The sequence below is a fragment of the Anoplophora glabripennis genome, unplaced genomic scaffold, assembly GCF_000390285.2.
Source record: "Anoplophora glabripennis isolate ALB-LARVAE unplaced genomic scaffold, Agla_2.0 scaffold56, whole genome shotgun sequence".
In the NCBI taxonomy this organism is placed as follows: domain Eukaryota; kingdom Metazoa; phylum Arthropoda; class Insecta; order Coleoptera; family Cerambycidae; genus Anoplophora; species Anoplophora glabripennis.
The window spans coordinates 604,571-628,734 of record NW_019416232.1 but is presented as its reverse complement, the minus strand read 5'-3'; the positions used below and the strand labels follow the sequence as shown (position 1 = coordinate 628,734).

General features: G+C 30.9%; 1 protein-coding gene across 1 annotated transcript in view; it reads right to left on the bottom strand.

Annotated features, from left to right (window-relative positions):
- The window catches only part of LOC108903641, a 43,309-nt gene extending 21,232 nt beyond the window's left edge, over nucleotides 1-22,077 (bottom strand). Inside the window, exons 1-7 of the mRNA XM_018705882.2 lie at nucleotides 21,825-22,077; nucleotides 11,266-11,423; nucleotides 7,417-7,561; nucleotides 5,463-5,714; nucleotides 5,202-5,413; nucleotides 2,965-3,250; nucleotides 2,739-2,864 (exon numbers count right to left, since the gene is read on the bottom strand). Coding sequence (XP_018561398.1) covers nucleotides 2,739-2,864; nucleotides 2,965-3,250; nucleotides 5,202-5,413; nucleotides 5,463-5,714; nucleotides 7,417-7,561; nucleotides 11,266-11,423; nucleotides 21,825-22,058 — 1,413 coding nt within the window. The 5' untranslated portion in view covers nucleotides 22,059-22,077. The remainder of the gene's footprint in view (nucleotides 1-2,738; nucleotides 2,865-2,964; nucleotides 3,251-5,201; nucleotides 5,414-5,462; nucleotides 5,715-7,416; nucleotides 7,562-11,265; nucleotides 11,424-21,824) is intronic.
- Nucleotides 22,078-24,164: the final 2,087 nt, after the last annotated feature.

Below are 24,164 nucleotides of genomic sequence, written 5' to 3'. Positions count from 1 at the left end.
ATTTTTGTGTCACATTTTGTAGATAATTTTATTTTCTTTGACTGTTATTAATTTATTTCTATATACTGAGGCATTTTCATCTAATGTTATAGTCCAATCAATAGGTAGAAGAGCTTACAAAAAATACCACCTGGAAAAAAATATGGTGATATAGGAAAAAAAATTGTATAAATTTCCCTGAAACTCATAAACTAAATTGAAATTTTCTGAATTATTAATCTAAAACTGTTAAAATTGGCGTGCATTGAAGTTTGACGCTGAATATATTTTAAACGCTTTATTTAATCGACTAATCATAAGAGACCGTTTTTGTAGAGCAGTTAATTTCCTACAAAACTATGAATTGCGCATTTCATAATGATTTTTTGTTAACGAGTTATAAAATTCATAAGCAAAACAGAAATTTGTCTTAAAATAATCAAACTTCAACCTTTAATATCTTTTAAGCGGTGCGGTTTACGAAAAAATTGTAAGAGACCTTTTTTGTAGATCGTTCTATTTCCTACAAGTATATGAGGAGAGATATTTTTAACGAACAGTAGATAGAGATATGAATTTTTTTTTTCTAATACTGAGGAAAAAATGGAAAACTTTAAAGCGGAGGACCTTCCTATTAAAATTAAGAGCTCATATTTGAAGAGAATTTTGTAGAGGTGTCTAGCAACCTATTTTTCAGAGTATACAGTAAAAAAAATAGTAGATTTTTTTGACCCACCCTAAACTACAACTTTCTCTTTAACTTTTTTCGATTGCAGTTCATTTTTTTTATTAGCGAAAAACGGTTTTTTTACCTTTATGAATTTTTTAGGTTAACTTCGCCGTATAGGCGCCACAGGAAAAACACTACTCTCTTAGAAATTTTTTTCCTATATCATCATATTTTTCCAGGTGGTATTTTTTGTAAATTTAACATTAGGCCATCACAGATTGATTGGACTAGTAAGTCTGTATAATATAATATTCCATGACACACAGGAGTCCAATAAAATTAAAACAATAGGGTTGTTGACCAAATTTCAAAAAGTAGATAATATAATTCTACACGTACGAACTAGTGTGTATACACAATTAGAGATTGAGAAATGCGTCAGAACAGTTTTAAAATAATTATTTAAAACTGATTTTTTTATAACATTTCAAAACGGCTGTGACGTCATAAGAGGCACCTTGTAGTGAAATTATGTGTAAATGATTGGGTAAAGGAAAAGAATTGGAAGAAGACACTGTCGACACTGTCAGTAGTGTCAGTCTGTCAGTGACACTGTCGTATAAAATATTTTCAAGTCTATGAGTTATTTTCCTTAATCATTTAATATCTTCCCTATAATTAAAGCAGAATGTGTGAAACGGGATTTGTGAAAACTACTTCGCAAATTTTACCGAAAATTGATATTTTTATGATCATGAATTGAATTTTTAAAAAGAGACGAGCGTTTTAATATTGGCGAAATCAGAGGTATAAAAGAAGTCAGGTAAGGATCAACTTATTTAATGAATGATTTTATTGTGTTTATTTATATAAAATACCTATTTATTTACGGAAATTTATAGTGCAGTTCGGGAGTCTTATGGAGATAATGCAATTGGCTATGTGGAATGTAGATTGTGGAACAAAACACCACTTAAATTTTGTTGAATCTATTATAATCAGGAAAGTAATAATAACTATCACAAATACTCTTAATTAATAGACTGCTGTCACTAGTGTCACTTTTGTTTAAAAAAAAAACAGGAAACAGAGTAGCAGGGTTTGATGGACAATTTTAACATATTTTCTTCTTCATCAAAATTATGCAATAGGATCGCTACGAGCTTCATGTTCAATTGCCCCTTATGACATCAGACTAGTTTTTAAGTAACGCAACAATTCATAAATGATTTCTACCACTAATTTGTCATATATTTAAAATTTGACTATACAGACAGGTTCTTTTATATAAAATGTTTGACTCAACAACAACTTGTATATGGTTTGTTTTTATAGTGAACAACCCTATTACCTACCTCATTAGAGGATTTAATTCTTATAATTGCTTGTGAAACGTCATTTCTTCAAAAACAAAATATTTGGAAGAAGAAAATTTTCATGCAATAACTTAAGGAAAACTAAAATTAATCATTTATAGCAAATATTGTTTTATGAAATTTACTATTATTTGATAAATCTATGCCAAGTAAATCATATACTTTATTTATCCGTTATAAATAGTTATAAATAGTGACTTGTCAGTTTTAATCAAGCAGAAAAATCTCAACTAAAGAAAACATGGGAGCTACATGCCATGTGCAGCATTGAATTACAACCCCAGTATCTAATAAACAGTTAAAATCATTTAACTGCATCAAACATAGACTGGTTTCGAACTTATTAGTTCTCGACTGTGTGCCATACGTGAGATGACAAACGATTTTGCCATTTGGATCTATCGACACGTTTTGAGGGTGAGTAAGATTTAACTTACACAGTATGTCATATCTTGAATGCCATTGGTACTCAATCCTTCTTTCATAGTAGCTACAGATTAGTACTTCGTTCTTTACCAGTTCTTTACCGTTCTTTACCAGTAAGTAAGTAGTAGTAAATAATGCTTTATGTCAGTAAAAAGCATTGTGTAGTAATGACATTTAAAATATAACATACACTTTGAAGGTTAGACATCCTCCATACTTAAAACGTGTCGGTAGATAGACATTTTAACCTATAAGTTCAGAGAATATAGAATTACTACTTTTCTTACCTCTTCTACCCAAAATATTGGCAAAACTGTCTCAGTAAAGTTGTTAAATATGTCCACTTTTGGATTTGCCTGTAGAGGCATATTAAACTGCAGACGTTTCTTTGCATAAACTGGACCACCTGTCATCTGAAAAGAAAACACCGCTTTAGAATTTTCATATCAAGCAAGAATATTAGAAATAAATGTTGACTTTATCATTTATTTCGAAGAGTGTAGATTTACTTACTCCTTCGAACAAAATTATAATTTCATGTTTGCTCTTGTCCGGTCTTAAACCATTGACACCTTTCAAGTAGCTTTCATGGGTCTCATAGAAATGAGGTAAAGATACATAAATAGGAACTCCTATGCACTTGTAAAGGTCCATAATGCCTTTTTTCAAGCACGTTTCCGGTGTGGGACAGTAGCATTTTTCATCCTCATTTTTGGACATGTCGCCTAATGTCGCCGAGTATTTGCGAACAGGAATTCCGTCGTATTTAGTTTTTTGCTGATATTCGGCCACAAGAGATCTGAAACATACGAGTATTTAGTTATAGTTTTATGTTTAAGAGAGATTCAATATAGGTGCTATTTTACGGTTAAGGATACCTGCAATGAGACACGACTTAAAAACTGAATATATTACTTGTCGAACCCAGGGTTTTATTACGCGGATATCATCACAACTGGGGGACCGCCTAGCCGAGTGTCTTGGCCGACGGATTTCGATCTGCCGAGGCAAGCATCACGGACGTGGGCTGGAATTTGGATGGGTGACCTAAGGCAGACTCGGGGACGTGGCTGTGGCAGCCTACCAGAGACCTGGGTCGCCCAACTTTCGCCGCACGCGTGTGGTCCCCGATAAATGGTAATGAGAACAGAGCAAGAAATCTCTGTAACTCAAGACCCTGCTATCATACATAAACTGTACGAGACTTTGCCACCAAGCCATCCGTGAAGTAAAATAGGATGGTTTGAAGAAAAGTACTCGAATAATGAAGGAGGGTGTACAAGGGGCCTAATAAGGCCTAAGTGCCGCGGTGGAAGACAATTCCACCACCCCTCCGACATACATACATACATACATCATCACAACTGACAGAAGGGGAAAAAATCATTTGAGGTGCAAGTACCTACTATATGAAAATATTAAAACTTTGTTTTAAGATAACAACATGTAACATGTTTTCCAGTTGTTGCATTAGCTTATTATAGATGGGGATAAGTGATTTTATCTTATAGTTCGGCTTCTACGAATCCACAGAATCCAAATATATCATCAAAGGAAGAGTATTTTCCAAAACTGTATCTACGAAATTTTATTTTTGGAAAATATGGACCTTCTTGTCCCAGGAACTTCAATGTAAATTGTGTTCTGTCCAAACCAGAAAGGAATATTTCCGTTCCCCTGGGTATGCCGGTCGGTAAGTGTAACTTCAGCTTCAAATTTTTGCAGGCTCTTATCAGGTTCCGGTATCTACTCCTGGAATCTGATACAATTGCAACAACAATATGCAATATGCAACAAGTCAGTGCTGTTCGTGAACAACTTATGTTGCATCCATCCTTTAGGAGGAAAATTATAAATTGATCCTAGGTGTTGCAACACACTTTAATGGATCGACAAGATTTTTTCTAGGGAAGATCAGGATTGGAGGAACAAACTGACTGTCAGCGATCACTACTGCAATAAACGTCAAAGTGAATAACTTTCGATTGCAGTTATAGTTTTTCCTTTTTTGCCTTTCACTTGTATAACATTACTCTCATCTACATTTTTTTATAGAAGCTTTATAGTGCTTGAACGAAAAAGGTCTCAGTTAGCCTTTGAATTGAAAACACAATTTTATAACAATGTAAAATTGTATCTAACTAAAGTCCTGCAATGCAACTTTTAAATTGATGGACTATCCTATTTGTCAAATCTGAACTATGCGCCATTCTGCAAATATATATTCGTGTTAATTCACAGTATCTAGATTTCGCCCTTAGAATACATTGTATAAGTTGTTCTTCTGGGTCTTTTCCAAATACTATTTTTCTCCCAAATTGAGTGTCAACTACTACTTGAGTCTCAAAATTGTATTCTTTTTGTCTTTGCAATGTCAACCTTACAACTTTGAAATGTTTACAAACGTTTCTTAAGTCTATTACTTTTCCATTTTTCATCTCCATTGTTTTTTCCATGTCAGAAGAGTTTTTTATGCACATTGACCGGTCAGTGGAAATATTTAAAGCTATTGGCAATAGCTGATGCCATCGATAACATAAATTTTATTGGGTGGCCCATATTAACAACTACACGACCCTCGTTTGAACCTTCTTCTCTACCTATGATGGAAATCAATTGGCCCTTGACAGTTTTGGGTAAGAAGTAAATAACTTACACATATTTCGAAATATCCAACAATTTTAAAATCACCTTTTCTCTAGATAAAAAAACTTTTTGACGCCCTAAACAAATTTATAAATAAACATTACCTGCATAAATCTGGAGCGAATGAAACAAGCCCTTCCTCCTCGCTCAGCAAGGGTGGAAAAATAGTGCCATCGGTACCCCTAATAGCATTGCACTCATCAGTTGGCCATACATCTATTTTATCAACTCCATCATATTCCAGAATCCTTCCTACATCCTTAAAATTATTAACGCCTCTGGCTGCCTTTATGCGTTTGCCAGGCGTAGCATTTTTCTAAAAAATACTATTGCAAGTTTGTGGTTGGCGATTACTGAATACTTACAGGAGCTAACAGAGCAAAAGCAAGTTCGTTTTCACTGACATGTCTCAAGGTAGGTGCCTCTTTTAATTGCGAACATATGGCCTTCCCAGCAAAATCTTTGACATCGCAGTTTATAATTACTCCGTCGAAAAGGATATCGTTGGCTTTCGCTGTTAGAAATATTGATGCAGGGTTTGAGTAAATTGATTTTATGGCCTTGTTTACCAGTGTTAGTGCTCCTGGTTTTTGAATCACAACCGTGTTAACCATACCCTAAGAAATAAAGCCTGGATTACATTAAAATATATTAAATATAATTTGGGTATGTTTTTGAAGGACCTACACAGACTTGAGGCGGATTATTTCGTAGCTCTGACGATGTCGGGAATACAAAAAAGTGTCCCAAATAAACATAGTTATTAATAGAGCTCGCGGGACTAGGTCGGATGATTATAGCTGTCGCGTCGGCCGTTCGCGACAGCTCACCGTATGAAACCGGTAATAACAGTATTTATCGGCTTCGCGTTTGCTTCGTGTATACGTGTTTTAATATTCTAATAACGTCAAACGCGCCAAGGGGTAAAAACGACCTTTCGCTGATAAAATACGCAAATTTATTAATTTTTTTATACCTCTTTATTCATTTGTTTACGACGAGCACGCATATGACTAGCCGACAAAAACTCCGAGCTCTAGTTATTAACATGGTCTGATTGTTTGTTATTCTGTATTATTTACAATCTCTTATTAATTATTTTGATTATATTTAGTTATTGCATTAGAACATACCTATGTAAGTATTTGCATAACACTATGAAACAAAAAGGGACAATGTCTATTTTTCTACACTAAACGCTTCACATGGAACTTACCATAAAATATATAGGTACAGCACGTAATAATAAGTACCAGCAAAAGTCAACAAAAGAATTTTTTTTTTTTCTCATAAGGGAAGTAATTCCAGAAAATATTTAAAAGTTGTCTTAATATTTAAAAGTTGTGTAAGTGTTAATCGTCTCCGGCGATCGGTAAATAATTTTTTCAAAAACGAAAATGACCGTTCAACATTTACCGAGGTCACAGGCGCATATCTAAAATAGATGCCTCTTTTCTGCCTCTGATCTGAAGCTTCGCATCGATCAATTTATTCGATACGTATCTAGTGGTACACTAAAGCGAGTCTGGCGCATGGCGTGTCGGTGAACAAAGAAGGTTGTTTGCTGAGGGACGTTGGCGGTGCATTTCATTATCGTTTGTGCATGTGTGAGTGAGCGAGTAGCATTGTGAGCATAGAGCGGCACACGGCTTGACTACAGATTTAACCTATCTCTGTTACTACAAAGTGTATTGCCGCTTACTAACATAATATAGATTATTACCGTTTATTTATTTGATTGTTGCCACAAAGTTTCCGATGTCTAATTATAATTATCGAAGTTTTTCTTGACAATACTGGATGTTTCCTTTTTATTAATTATTTTGTTATTGATATGCATTTTTCATATGTATGCTTATTTAATATGTCCACTTTGTCATAAAAATTACGGTTGATTTGACAAAAACCTCACTAGCACTTTCTTGTAAATATTTGTCTCATATTTGACCAACTTTACTTCTTCTTATTAGAGTCAGTAGTCATTTTTATCATAAAATTCCATAGTTATGAAGTCATAAAGTAAATGTTTTATTTAGTCATTCATTGCTATATGTATGATAATATAATATTAGAGGAAAAGAACTTTTTTGTAGATTAAATTTGAAAATTTCAAAGAAAATTAACAGCCTTGTCCCTTGACTAACCTTTTAGCGTAATTATTTAAAAATAGTAATAAAATATACCATAAATAAATAATTAGACAGTATTAGTATCAACCAAATTGTTAAAGATGATAGGACAGTCGTGTCATTGATATCACTATTTCTGATAGAGTAACGCTGTAATAACACTAAATTTATTTTATATTAATACACTTACAAGTATCATTGGATGTGGAATAGTGACTACTTCAGTTCCTGAAAGACATCCAGGCCACATTACCTGAATGAACGTGTCTTTTGCGTTGTATAAAATAGTGTCATCTCCTTCCATATCCTGCACGTCCACTTTTTCCTTCCATTCTCTAAAAATTATTAAATTAATAGATACGCAAGCCGTTCAGCTGGATAAAAACCATTTAAGCTAGTGCTGAAGAAAAATCTTTGCCCTAACCTAGTCTAATACAAACTTAAACAATTCAAAAGGAATCGTAGGTCTAAAGAAATTTGAATTCGAGAAAAACTTTAATACATTTCTGGCATTTAAGACAGACTAACAGATTTCTAAAACTAACACTTAAGGCTTACACTAATGTTTTCATTACTCCTAGGTTAGTGGAAAAAACATTTTTCTGTAGTTATGGATGTTTAATTGTTTAAAAGACTTTATAATAGTGTTTTTAATACGAATGATCAAATAATCTTCAGGTCATACGCAATCCATCATAAACCAAAAATACTTTTTCATTCATATGAATATTATAAATTTTTTCATGGCCCTACATTGAAGGAATAATTATCTTCTTATTCCAACTGAAACTAATTACAACCTTGCAGGCACCATTATGATTAAATAATAGGTTATACATACATTAATAATACATATTAATAACGTACAAGTGCAATAAATTATTGTTTATTGCATGTAACGTGAAATTGTCAAAGGAGGCCAAAGATTGAGTTTGACAACACGTAAAGTGTAGTAACATATTTTGCGCATGTCGCATACATACAGAAAACTAAATGGTTAATTTAAAGATTAAATAATGGTTTTATTGATATTAACCAAATTATTTGGTCATACATGCACAATAAAATATATGTTTCAGCCTGATTCCTGTTGATTTCCAAATCTTTGTTTAAAACAGTTATGCATAATTACTTCTTAACAAATATATTCTGTTGAATTGTTTTTTTTTCTGATTCGTAACTTATTTTGTTGAGCAGTTCTATTAATATACATAACAATAAACAGAAGTGACCGCTGACTGTTTCCGATTAAAATTTGACATAAATATTGTGTTTAGTTTCAGGTACTACTCATCATGATTGGATTATTACTTTTTATTTATATAAACATTTTGTTTGAAGCAGTATCAAAGAATTTGTAGTTTTTTTTTTTTACTTTAATGTATACCTGTAATAATAATTTTACTTTGTATACTTAAATATTATGTTTTCTATTTGGTTAATTTGATTATAATGATAATGAACACCACTTGTTTCTACTTAATTAAATATTATTTTGACAAGCAAAAGAAATATTCATTTAAATTAAGCGAGTTACATCATGTTTAAAAAGCAAATTATATTTACTTCACTGAACAATTATTTTCTTTCCGTCTACAACATTTTCTCTACAGTTGTTTACATAATAGCGAAAAATCTGAGATATCAGACACTTAACAACAATTTACCTTGACCATGCACTAGTTCTCAAGAGAGCCATCGCAGCAACCAAAGTTAATATTTTTGCCTTAAGGACAATCGGTCAAACCTGCCTGCCTGTCTTGAACTTTCAACACTGAGTATAGATGACATAGAAGAAGTAGGTCCCAGTTTAGTTGTATAAAAACGATTTGTTCGAAAACAGATAAAGTCGGACGGAGTGAAAAACGGATTAAATATGTCATAAATATGTCAATTTTAATCCATCTTAGACTGCACATAAGTTCTTCTTGAAGAATTGACGAAATAAAAAACTTCTTGGTAAATCAAGAAGAAGAAATATATCGGTTCATTTTCTAAGAACAAATCTCTGGAATGAACATTTGTGTACATTTTTTTAATTATTCTACATAAAACCACTTCACACCACAATTTTTTCTGTCACTGTGATATTCTTTTACCAACCTTATACTCTCATGATGCACTTTTAAATTCTGCATTTTTAGGGCGTATAGTTTCCTTTACAATTGGTTATATTATTCTGTTCCTTTGTAATTTCGTGCTAACCGCAGTTCTTTCCCATTACTAATATATGCGCGATGTATGAAACTCTAGAAGTGTTTAATATAAAATTTATTAAAGGGGATAAAATAACAGGAATCAATGGCTGTCGCGTGCTTACTTACATTTTAATTTTCATTCCTAAAATAGAGACATATATAATTTCACACAGCTAATACCACAAAAGTTTTAAACAATGTAAAACTGATAAATTATTCCTTGAACAATTTTTGTAGCCAATGAAGTAGAATACATCATCACTCAATATAATATTTTGCTGAAGACCTTTTGCTAAGCAGACGTTGTCATATTTTTGAGGAATATTTATTGTGGTAATATAATTACTAAAACGGGTATAGAGCACATTGATTCAAATTTAAAGTATTGGTATAACATCTAACGATTATCAATATCCAAATGATTGTGGAGAAAGAATAATTAGGTATCTACCTATAGCAGGAGGGGGGGAGGAGTCAAATATGTGAAAATATTCAGTTTATCTTTCCCTACCTCATATCTTCCAGATTGAATTTTTAGTGTTGTTAATCATGCACATTGTGACCAAATAGAGAAACTGTCTGAATGTTTCCAAAACAAAAGACTTTCAAATTCAATTTTCTTCAAAGTTCTTTGAAGTTGAGGTAAATTAAGTTATTGCAGAACCGGTGATCAGTAAGAAGATACAACGATACAAAAGTGAGCAACAGGCATAAAAAAAGTTGACTACCCTTTATTTAAACTAACAATTGATCATGGATCAAAATTTAGCTGCGGTATAAAAATATCTAATACTAATTATAATCATTTTAATAAAGTTTTAAAATTTATCAAGGTATGTTATCTGCATGTGGTTTAATATCATGATTTCTAATGTCCATCTGGTCGAACTAATTTAATCCGATTAGGTTCTGGGTGAGTGGTTGACCTTTTTGCCGATCTCCTGTAGCGCACACCTCGCTTTATATTTCGTCGAATAAATGCAGCTTTTGAATACATGTATACAGTGACTTTATTGATTAAGGTTTTGTTCAGATCCTCTGACAAGAATTCTACTTTGTCGTATATAAAGAGAACCACCTAGAGGACAGTGTCCAATATACAGCTCTCTTTTCCTATGATTGTGCTAAACAGTTCAAATAAGCTAATACTTGCAATTCTTATTAATGTTAACAAATACATGTTTTCTCCTACTCAAGCCAAGCTATTGGTTGTAACAGAAACCAAATACTAGTTCTGGTATTTGGTTTGTTGGTATACCTACAAGTTACTGCCTTCAAGTGGTCGGTTGTGTTTGAATGTCATTCATTTCACAGAAAAGCAAATATTGAAAGGCAGATTATAATTTAAATTGCGTATATATCTGAGATAATCACTAGAGGAGAGGGTCTTTCCACATCCTTCACCGATCTGCCTTCACATATTTGTAACCACTCCTTAATCTGTATACTGGAAAGTTTGAATTTGATTGTTCTTTGAACGCTTTCAAGACACCAAACTATTGAGCCAGCCATAACATATAACCAGTATTGCTTGTATTATAAGATATAAGCTCCAAGATTTTCTCCAAATACGCATCGTCGTATTGTTAATGGCATACTTACTTTATGAATGACTTTTTCTAGATAATCTAAATAAAAAATGTGATTTCTCTATCATCGGTTGTAATCGAAGGCTGTAGTTATTGTCGTAAATAAAATTTTGTTTTCTTATAAAATTGCATCTATTATCACCAAGATGTACTAATTTGTTGTACCTATATATTTAGCGCTATTATGTTTATTGTACAAGGTATATTAACATATGGACAAAAAAGAAATTAGAAAATATTGTCAATACTTACTCGTAGCAGAACGGTCCAACCTCCTTCAATGATGGCGCCTGACCTCTTTGAACTTCCATTGGATTGGTTACGTTAAAAATATATACTCTAAATTCTAAACCGAATGGAATTTTAAGAAACATGTCTCTTATTTCAGTTCCAGGTTTAAGATTAACCATCTAAAAAATAAAACGTTATGCTAATTTTATTAAAGAAAAAATCAAGTATTTAAATTTCCAAGTTATTCTTGAGTTGTTTAAAGATTCACTAAAAAAAAGTTTCAATAAATTAATGCCAAAGTGTGCTAAATATTTTAATCGATGAATTCTTGGGTATTAGGGAAACGGGAAAGCAAATTATTACAAAAATTGCTATACTATGTCGATCTTTAAATTGAATTTTATTTGCTAATACATACAGAGTGTTTTACTATTTATCTAGGTAACCTTTAGAACCAATAAAGCTATGAAAAATAATGTGTTTTTTTTTAACAAACCGGAAATGTTGCATGCAAATGTTGGGGTTATAAAGCGCCAAATTTGATTTTTTTAAATCTCTGTAACAAGTTGCGGAAGCACAGTCATATTCTAAGGACACTTCCTACTAATTATGGCTGTGAATTGATGCTGGAATTATGAACGGTACTTACACTAAGTACCACTTAGTACCACACTATAAACTAAAGCATTTTTTATAATGAGTTCCTTTTCCATTTACCTAATACCCAAGAATTTGTCAAGTAAAATATTCATCACAACTTGGAGTTAATTTCATTATAATTTTTATTCTACTTAGTGAAAAGGTACAAATCGACTAGTGCTTGAACGCCCTTTATATTAGTCTTGAAGAATATTTTAAATGAACTGTCGACATACTATATACAGGATTTTACTGTTACCTCAATTTCGAAGAATTTGACTATACAGGGCTGGAAAATCCACATGGTCCATCTGCCTTTACATGAGAGAGACAAAGTAAAGTAAAGAAATCCGTGCGATAGACGAGAATCGCTATAGTGAAGACTTTTCATAATCTGAATAGTCATATTCAGATTATGTAACCATCCTTGTCTATCGCACGGATTTCTATGACTTATTTTATCGCTCTCACCTAACGGCCGATGTACTATGGGGACTTTCCGAACCTGTATAATACTGACAACTAATATACAGTATGTCCGCGGATTGAGTTTAAAAAATGCATTCTTGATAAAAGTTTTTGCTTGTTTAGAAAATGCGAATCACCATGACGAATTTTGTTGTAAAGGGTGGGTCAAAAACAAAAAAATATTATTTTGCGTAAGAGTAAACATAGCTTATATCGCAAAATTCGAAAAGAGATATTCTTGATCAAAGTTTTAGCTTGAAAAGTGAATAAGAGCCATGTTATCAAAAATTTAATTAGTATTCTCTAGCTCACCTCTAATCACAGAACCTACGAAAGATCTACAAAATGCTGAATATTTAATTGAAAAAGTTCAAAATAGTGAAAGATATATTGATGAGTATCATAAGAATATATAATTATACAAATGCAATTATTTAAAAAGAAATTAATATTTAAAATGTTCTGAATTGCATCTAAAATAAAATTGCGACATTAAATCATTTAAACAGGTAACAACAGTGTCTAATTTAGCCTTCAAATATTATGATATAAAGAATATGTCCAATACTGAAATAAATATATCTAATAAAAATAATTACTTTCATTGCATATTGCAAATAAATTGTTATTAGCCTGTAAAATAGTTGTTTATTATAGAAATTGCTCTATACCGTACCTAGTTGTTGTCACGTTGTGATATAACTCTACAGATGTTTTCAGAAAAATTTTTAGTCTTAAATTAGCTTAAAACCTTTTAAATTAAAGTAAAAATATAAAAATTATTAAAAATGTGTAATTAAAAAAAAACGATTAGTGGTACCTATTATTGGATAAAAAAATAAAAATTGTAAATACGTAAAAAGTTGTTCCATAAATACATTATATTTAATGATGTCAATAATTATATAGAATTTTCCAGACCTTAAATAACTAGTTAATTAAGTATTATTATAAACACTGCTTTACAAATAGAGAAATATAAATAGGTAATTTTTATTTTCCAATACAATCATTTTTTAGTATAAAATGAATCAGAACCTCGCTAAACCCTATCAGGTTTTTTTTATACCCTAAATCTTCGCGGCACCAATATTAATGTTTACAATGAACAGTAACAAACCGTTACGCCTACGCTCGAGATAATGCGATCGCTGATTGGTTCAATAGAATCTCGTGAAAAATTACACCAATCACAGCTGGTGAAACTGAATGTTGTGTTGTAATGGTTGAATTATTTCCGGGCTAGTTGCCACGTCGTCGATTTACAACTCTTGACGTTTCTAGAGACATATCGCTCTCTTCTTCAGAAGTTACTCTGAAACTGGAGATCTACTAATCTTGTCACTATGTATATTTGATGTGGTCACTGATCCATGACGTTCCGGTGGGTGACCTCATACGCGTTGTTGATGCCACCGTCCCTGTTGAAATTGTTCGGATTTTTGTAAATTTCTAATGCTTCTCTGTATAGTCGGGGCCAAAATCGTTTCTCTCTCACCACCATGTTGGCTGCACTCAGATCCCCTGTGTGTCCCGTGTCCGCCCTATGCTCTGTTACTGCCAATTTTTCCCAGTTGTTATTTTGTGTTCCTTTAACCTCGTGTTGATGTGCCTTCCTGTTTTTCCTATGGAAACTTTTCCACAAGAGCAAGGAATACTGTACACACCGGGATCCTGGAGCTGGTCGTTGTTGCAGGTCTTTGGAAACGCTGCCGCCACCTTCTTTACAGTGCTGAATACTGTGTTAATATTCCTCTTCTTCAAAAGACGCCCGATTTTATCTGTACAACCTTTCACGTTGTATTATAATGTAATCTTGGTCTTATTGTTTTAATTTTACCGAAATTTAATTGTCAAGATGAAGGAAATAAAATTACTGTTTCAAACAAAATTACTGATCACGTGGCTTGTCATCATTTACAAAGGCTCTGTAGATAATGGTGCTATATCGTTATATAAATTTACTAGTACTCATTTACATACAATATAGTGAAAGAGTGTAAGCCTTTATGTTCTTAAATAGTAAAAAAATAGAGGAATTGCAGCTGCAAAACTGTCGATCAAAACTTTAGTACAGAATTAGACTTCACATAATTTAATAGTTTTAATTTTGATGCGTATCAACCGCGGTTTGACTCTGTTGCTGTTTTATATTGTTTTGGATTAATTTAACATATCCTGATGAAGTAGCTGAATAAGTACAAGAGTAAATGAGATCACGATGGATGATTTTGGGATTACACTGTCACTCCGAACAACTGTTGGGATATGTAAAGCGAAAGTAGTATAGTTCACCTAAATGTCATATGTTATTGACACTGTGATTCACAAACTAAACACAGTGTTTTAAAAAATAGCAGCAAATACTTGGAATGATATTAAAAAATATTTAATCCATCAGGCTAGTAAGTATGTCTATTTATTTTTATTATGTACATTTTATAGAACCGCAAAAATAGTTACCACACGAATATTATTTAATATGTTATAAATCATTGAAAAAATATTGTTTCTCGCCTGCATCGACAATATAAAAATATACTGTGTTATTTTAATGACACTTCACTACTGACAGTGTTTTCTGCCAGCGATTGAAAGTCAGTAGAACGTCTTAAGAACCATATCCGTACCCACTAAGGTCCAAAAGTTAAGCGATTTGAGTTTATTGTAAAATTAGATGCGATTTCCTGAACATATATTTTGTTTAAGAAGTGTATATTATTATACATATTGTCATTTATTTTAAATAATTAGCATTTTTATTGTTGTCTCTAACAAAAGTAATTTAAAATTCACTAATTACAGTACATAAACGACTGTAAATGACAACAAGATGTCTGTGGAAAGAGAATCTACGAATTCATTAAAGATTGAGCGCTTCCTAATTCGTTTGAATATAAAATTAGTTCCCTAGTTCTCTACTAATTCAGGACATTAAGAGGTAATTTTATTTGCTATTTTACAAGTACAATATTGTTATGAATTATTAACACTTATTGTTAGCTACCAATATTACCAGCTGAAAGACGTCATTTATAATAATCTATTGGGATTATGGTTGCAAATTATATACTGGGTCAAAAGTAAAACCTACAATAATAGCAATTAGATTTTCTAATACTGAAATTTGGTAAACGAAAGGAGTTATAATGGCTTATATTTTATATTCATTTATAATGACCTGTCTACAAAATTATATTTTTCTTACTTATGTATTATTTAAACATATCCATATTTTATTAAATATTAGGTTGAGGAACAAATAGGAAATGTTTTCTTTTTCAAAGTTAAGATATTTTTTTAATTCTACAATTATCAGTAGACTAATCAGTGATTGCCCATCGTTATTTGACCTTTTTCCAATGTTCAACAAGTTTTTCGATGCCTCTTCTGGAAAAATCCGGTTTTGACTCGAAATTCTCATCCAACCTCTTAGCTCATTGTCGTTATCAAAAGAAATACCGCGTAAAGAGTTTGACAAGGAGCAGAAGATGTGAAAATCAGAAGGCGTGATAACGAGAGAATAAGGCGGATGGGGCAGAACTTCCCAATTCAACTCTCGAATGGCCGTTTTATTCGTATTTAGTCGTCATCCCATATTTTAATAATCTCACTTTGCGATAGTGCAATAGAACTCTCTTTGCGTTTTTTTAAATTACTTTACAACTTCTCTCGTCTAGAATTGCATGCTTTATTGAAAGAATCGGCGAATTGGTTGAAAATAGCATAAATTTTTCAAAATACATAATTTGCAGAATTTTTGCCATGATAGTCCATATTGTTTTCACAACGTAGTATTTACAATTATCCCCATATTTCTTTTTCATGTTGAAACGCCAATCCATTAATATTCTTGTCCTCAATACAATGCTGTGTGTGTAAATTAAAATTTCCTTTACATAAAATATTCTAAATTGGTTGCAAATTGATGACTGGCTTTTTTTGTATTTTTAGGAATACAATTTTCGATACCATTTACTATTTCTTCTTCACACGTATTGCCAAATCGAGACATACCGATAAATTTTTGATTTTGACTTTAAATAAGAATGATAAATTTTAACAGTTTTAAACTGATGCTACGTTTAATAAATAAAATAACATAGCCTTGCTATGGTAATGTTATTTATCCGCTTTTTTATCTAGTTACGTTTCTCTTACTTTTTACTTAGACGGCAACAAACCATGATTTTTGCGTTCGTAAATGGGATTTTTTATAGGTATATGAGTGGAATTGTCATGAAAATTTTTAAATTTGAAAAAAACGGACATTATTTATCCCCCAACCCATTATTTCTAATAAATTTATAGAAAATTGAAAAGGTAGAATGTGTTATTACATTTCCATATTTTTGAACATATTAAAAGGAAAGAACTTTTAACTATTTAACCGTTGACTAAAATCTGTGTTACGTTGCAGCTTGAAAATGTTGAACATTGGAACTAATACGTTGTTACGTTGTTTAATATTTATTCAAAATTAAAGTTCTTAATTTTTCAAATATTATTTAAAAGTAGTTCCTTTTTGAAAATTTCAATTTATACACAGTGTTTCGTGACGTACTGTACATACTGTAAGAGTAGAAAGGGACAACTTACGCAAGTACGTAATAACCACTTAGGTTAAAATTTGTGATTATCGAATTATTTATGTGAATTGATTTTTTTTTGTTATACAATACACTGTCGAAGGCTAATAGGCTTTTTAAATCAAAATTCGAAAATTCTAGGGCCATATTGGTAATATTAAATTTTGAATGTGGCCACACAGAAATTTCAACCTATAATTCTTCTACATCACGTTGAAAGAAAATGAAGCAGTGAAACAAGTATTGATCGTTCCGTTTACCTGTTGACTACGTTTCCATCTCATTCTACAGCAGCTGCGCTCTCTTTTTAATTTTCGCATTTCAAGACTTAAGTAAAATTTTTCAAGTTTCAAAACTGTAAAACTAAAATCGGAAGTCCTTGTATATCAGTCCTTGTATATTAGTCCATTATTACTGAAATAGAGTATGATAATATTGGCTTCAATGGTTTTCTTTTTTAAAATGATATTGAAATGTCGATTAAAGTTACGATAATATTATTATTGTCAAATGTCATGTTTTTTCTCAATGGTTCTTGTAGTTGTACTTGTTCTTGTACCAGTATGATACATAGTAGAAAAATATACAGGGTAAGTTTTTTTGTGTTGCTATAAAAAAATGAGAATTTTCCCAATACAGTCCTGAAATTTTAGAAAAAAATACAAGAGTCTGTTTTCCTTTAGAGGTATATGATACTACTACTACTACAAATAAATTAATTCCCATAAATGATTTAAAAAATAAAATCAAAATAGGTTTCAGTGAAAATTTAAAGATCACCCTGTGATCCAAATTTTGACCCATGACTTTTTCTAAGTGCCCTATACAGAATATGGCAGTTAACTTCATTTGATAATTAATTTTAATAAAGAAAAACTAAATTTATTTAAATTACCTTAATACCTTTAAAAGAGAATAAAAAATGCTAATACTAAAATATATGTTTTTTAAAAGCTTCAGCATTTGTGTTAGAAAATAAAACAAAAATAGGAGTTAAAATTAGACCAAGCATTTGTACAGACAGTTTACTCATATTTATAACTATTAACAACTACGATGTGACACATTTTGTGATGCAGTGACAATTATCGTACTCATGTGATATAGACTACTACTAAACAATTACAATAACAATAATGACAAGAATTTGGAAAATTTGGATTTAAACAGTGTGGCCCACTAAGAACTAAAACAAACCTCTAAATTTTTTTTTGACATGCAACTCGACTAAATTTTATACATAGTGGCCTTCTAGATGTAGTTGCTAACTAATTAAGATAATCCACTTGGCAATCAGTGATCCACTGAATTTTTTAAAGCGATTTTTTGGGAAAACCACTTTGAGAATTGAAGATCTGAGTATCTACCCTTAACCAGTGTCACCTATAATTCCTATATACACGGTGATTCACAGCTTATCCAAAAAGATTTGGGAACAGATGCGCCATGAAAAATGGAGTTAATATCATAAAAAATTGTTTGTAAAATCCTTATTTCCGAGAAAAAAATTATTGAAGTTATATTATTCACAACCCTTACATATCTGAGCTACTGTAATCTATTCACGAATGCAGTTAAGAGCTCGCCTTCTGGCGGTGACAAGTGATACTAGCGAAACAAGGTAAACATTTCTTCTGTGTGACATTTCGTTTTGTATTTTATTTAAAACTGTGTTTAGTGTTCGTTTTTTGAACACTGTTATTTTAAGAAAATAGTGTGATGAAAACTTCAGCAATTATGGATAGAAAGAAGAAACTGTCAAACTATTATTGTTCAGTTCAAGGTTGCTCTTCATGGTCCAAGAAAAATCCAGAATTAAGTTTTCATCAAAATATTATTGCCGATAATACTCCCTGAATTTCATGAGGGTTGTTAGTAAGTAAAGGCACTAGTTTGCAGACTCAATATAAATTTCTAAATTTAAATTAACTTTGCCCAATTTTCCCATATAGTACCACATGATCAACGTTAAAAACTGCCTCTCCTTCTGATATACAACGAGAGTTTTCGTTGGCATATATGTAAATAGGAAATGTATTCCACAACGGATAAGTTCATAGTTATAATATAACCTAATAAAATGTACATTAAATTTTAATGCTAGAGACAAATAAAGTAGACAAATACTTGCCTTAAAATTTATTTATGAAATATTTGAAACCCATAAAATAACACAAACGTCAAATAACCGCAGTTTGATAACAAAATTACTAATAATAATGGCAAATAAGACAAATGTTGTTCAAATGAATGTGTAAACACGAACGGCAATGTCAAAATTACCTTGTCTCGGAAATTACTGCTTTCGCCGCTTGGTGCGCTTGCATCTTAAAAATTATCGCAGATAGCGTCATTTGCGTTGTGCGCTGTACACGATGCTCTCTCTCTCTCTCTCTTTCCACGCGTCACGTGTCCCCAAGCGATTCCGATAGTGTTTATATTAGTGTTCAAAGATCAAAAATTGCTTACGTGTATAGCAACTCGGAACTGATGGATATCCTTTTAATTTATGGTGAGGCAAGACAACATTTGTGTTATAGCGAAGTAAGGTAACATTAGTGTTAGTTCGTAGAAACTGGGTAAGACGGCCCCAAATGTGTTTACACGACTGTAGAGAAAATTTTGATCAGTTGTTGTAACATCAGATATTTCAAATTATTTTATTAATCACGAATTAATTTTATTAATTAATAATAACAATAGGGGCCAAAGCAGTTAAATTTGCTTATATAAAGTAGGTATTATAAAATTTTATTATTATTCCGTGGAAAAGAAATTCTTTAAATGTTTTGTTCGTTCGTTTTTTATTGTACTTTTTCGCCGTGCCGGTCGCCGATTGCATGCTTTGCCTTGCGCAAAGCCAGGTTTACCGTTTAAATCATTTTCGAACTGCTCATTTTGATTTTTTTTTCAAAATTGTATTTGTAAGTCCCCTCTACATCAAAAATTTTTTTCTGAATCACCCTGTGTGAAGTTTTATTAGTTCATAATGAATAATTTTTAACAAAATATTTATATAAACTTAGTTTTCGGCTCAATTTCTAAATCTGAAAGATTTTGAAAATGTCTGAAGGTGAAAAATTGGCCAATTATTAATTCTACTGTTTATAACTAATAAATAGTAAAACCAGCATATACATTATTTTTTATAATTTTAGGCCTATAAGCAGACTCTATTATTTGTTGTATTATTGTATTGTATTACTGTAATCATTAGTCTCGGTAATTGGCTAAGGTTTTATTTTCTGGCATGTCCAATGTTTCCTAAATTTTTAAATTAAAACAACAACTTTAAGAAGTTATAATTTTAAGTCTGTATAAAAAAATATTGATAAATTTTGAGGTATGGGGTGAAGTCATGCTAATTTAGGCTAAAGTGATTTCCCTAAAATTCCTAAAAAAAATCACGCTCTATATACAGGATGTTTTGCGAAAAGGTCATATAAATTCAAGGGCTGACAGAGCAAAAATAAAAATATTTCTCTCTTTATCATCGGAACATGTCCCTTTATATTTAAGATACAAGTTTTTCCAAAAAAAAAATGTACTGGAACAAAATACAGTTAAATTTTTAGAGACGATTTTTTGATTTTTTTGTTTTTTTTTACGGTATCTACAACCTTACCTGGTGACATTTTATATCACAATTTTCTGAGGTTAGATTTTTTTACACTGTATGTCATATATTATAATGCTTAGTTTTTGAGTAAAACGCAACTGACTGCAGCTGAAATAAAGGAGCTTCTACTGCTAAATATACAGGGTATTTAGATTAACTTATCTTATTACAATTTTGCTTTTTTATAAAATTATATTACTAAGTATTAAATGTTTTGAAGTGTAATAACTTTTTAAGGCAACAAAATTGTACTGACTCACTCTAAATCGATTTATTTTCATTTGAGAAAACTATCCATGTAATATGACCCATTTGAGCCCCTTTATATTAAAAAACAGAAAATAGGTTGAATTTGGGACAGTCACTTGTATTTTTCTTGAAAACTGTGCGTTGACAGCTATTTCTACAAAGTACCTATTTACATAAAATGAAATTTTACAAAAAGTATGTCATTAAACGACAAATGGAAGAATAGTAACTAACGACCTCTAGCGAATGGTAAAATAACTAACATATTTAGTAAAAACTTATCTGTTCAAAATTTCATCAATCCATTATCTTTGAAAAAAGTATGGCTAATGCTTGGTTTAAAAAAGTAGTCATTGACGCCCTGGGTTTCAAATATAAAAGATAGATCCACAAAAGATCTAATTTTTGTTGTGACAGCTCTTGAATTTATAATTTTCCAAAACACCCTTTATAAAAATATTCATTTAAATTCTTATAATCGGTCTCACTGTTATGTTATACATTAAATATTACTTTGCGATTTAATGATTTCTCTTTTATTCATAACTTATATATATATATTTGCTATCATTATAAATATCGTAGTCACCGAGTTGCAACTATTTAATATCAAGTAAACTAATTCTGATATTATTTACTTACTTACTATGTTAATAAACCACGTTTATTCCACAAATATTTATTTTTCAATTTTGTGTTTCAAACAATTCAGTTTAAATAAACCTAGGCAATAATTTTTTATACACTTTTACAGTTGAGTAATTTAAATGTTCACTCTTAATTTTTCTAAATATCATTAATATAAATTTACCACTGATGCAACGTTTCCGACAATTTTATTATTATAACTATTATTATTTTTATTATTTTTATTTTTAATTTTATTTTAATATTTTAAAGTTTATTAATGATTTATTATTATTATTATTATTATTATTATTATTATTNATTATTATTATTATTATTAATATCCCTTTCAATCACTTTAACTTTATGAAATAATTGCTACAACTTACCGATTTAATTTTAGAGGTTATCATCTTCGGAAATACCACAAATCCCACCAAAACTATGAAAACAAATAGAACGGACGAACCGATCCCTAATTTCAACGGTAACTTCATTTTAATTTTGGTTGCTGACTGAACCATTAAGTTATAAAACCGTCTAATCGTATCTACAACGTTTCTAACCAAATACGCTTTTGGAAAAATAAAAGATAAAATAGATGAGCGCTTGACAGGACTCATACAACTATTTTCTGCCGTAAAATATGGAAGTCACTGAGAAATTACACCAAGGATCCTTGCTATAACATTTCATAAGTGGGGGTAATCATCAGTTAGGATGGACTATTGGTTTTTATTCACATGTTAATTATTAACAGTCTTGGAAACCTTTAACATGCGTGCTTTTACGTAGAGTAGCTGACATAATTATTTTTGACCGAAAAAAGTTAATTGGAAAAATATTAATCATTTAATTGGAAAATATTGACTGTTAATTAAAGTTGAAGTAAATATATAAATTGAATATACCGATGAAGTTTCTATAAACGCAAAATGTTGGTAAATACTTCAGTTTATTCATTTACTGCAGACCTAAGAATTTTTCATTAAACGACGTTAAAACTTTTATTATACATTAAGCATTCAAATTAATTCTTAAATTTTTTGTAAATAGTCAAGAATTTCATTGTTAATTCAAAAGTTGAGGAAAGTGTGAAAGAAAAAAGTGAAGTACATGTGTTTTGTTGCAGTTTTAAGTACCTTCAATGCGTCACGAAAGAATGGAATTTCTTCCAATACTATCTTGTAATTTTAACCTCAAGGATCTATTGGTTCCAGTAGTTGTTAAATTATATATCCTATGCAGAATGCCTGCTGCCGAATGATCCAAATTTTATTATTAGAAAATTAATTTGGGGGTTCATAGTAAAATTTATCTATATACAGAGTGTATTTAAATGAGGGGCTCAAATGATACCAGAGGTTCCTTAGCTGAAAATAAGTTGATTGAACCTCCCTTTTCAGGGAGGGAAAAATAATAAAACAATATAATAATCATTTTTGGGTGTCGCCATATTTATTGTCAGTTTTATAGCAACTATTTGAATAAAAGAACAAAAATTAGAAAATCCAAGAGCCACATAAAACAATAAATACCTAATCTAACAATAAGGGAACAATTAACTAACAATTAAAAAATAAAAGATATCTTATAGGATGTTTTCGAAGTAGTTTCCATTTTCCTGTAAACATAATTAATTCTACGATTAAAATTAAATTATAAAATAATCCAAGGGTGTAAAGTCCGGTGATCGCGCAGGACATTTGACGGGGGCATCATTCCCTTGACCTATCCATCTCCCAGAAAAATTTTAATTTAACCGTTGCCAAACAGCTAATGTACTATGGGCAGGAGCTCCGTCGTGCGCGTACCACATGTTTTCACGGACAGCTAGTAGCACCTCTTCAAGTAACATTGGGAGTTGTTTATTTAAAAATCTCAGATATTCCGCTGCATCGAGACGCCGAGGAATAATAATCGGACCAATAAGATAATCTCCTACAATTCCTTCCCATATATTTAAACAAAAATTATGCTGAAATCTCGATTTACATACTTGGTCAGGGTTACAAAATCAAGAATATCTCTCCAACGGTTGACTTTAGCAATTTTCAATAAGTATGCCTTTTTTGTTTAAAAAAGCCCAATTTTGTTACTAAAAAACAAAAACGTTAATACATATTTAATCCATAATATTGCCTGCAGTGTCACGCATGCGACAGTCAAAAATGATTATTATATTATTTTTCGCTCCCTGAAAAAAATCTCTCACTAGAAAATTTTAAACATGTTTGACTAAAACTTTAGAAATGATTAAGGAAAAACCATTTTTTATTTTTCACTTTGACACTGTATCCTTTTTATTATTGATAGTAAAATAAATAGACAGTGCATAATAATTGATTTGTACTCTTCCTGTAAAAGAGTATTAGATATAACAATATCATCTAAATAATAAACTGTTCTTTATTATTTTCGAAAATATATACAAAAATATATAATATAATAAATAAATATATAAATTATATTCTAATAAAAAAAAACATAAATTATTTAGTAATTTTAAGATTCACTTCTTAGGAAATAAAAACTAATAATTTGCGATAGACAAATCTTTGAAGAACTAGACGAAATTACCTGTATACATCAGGTATCTGCCACCACTTCACCGAACTAGTAATTATTTTAATCCTAACTTTGTACATGGTAAATAGTAATTTTAACAAGTAATTACCTAAACTTCGTGATCATTTTACATGACGTGTAACATTGTAATTCTACTTCTT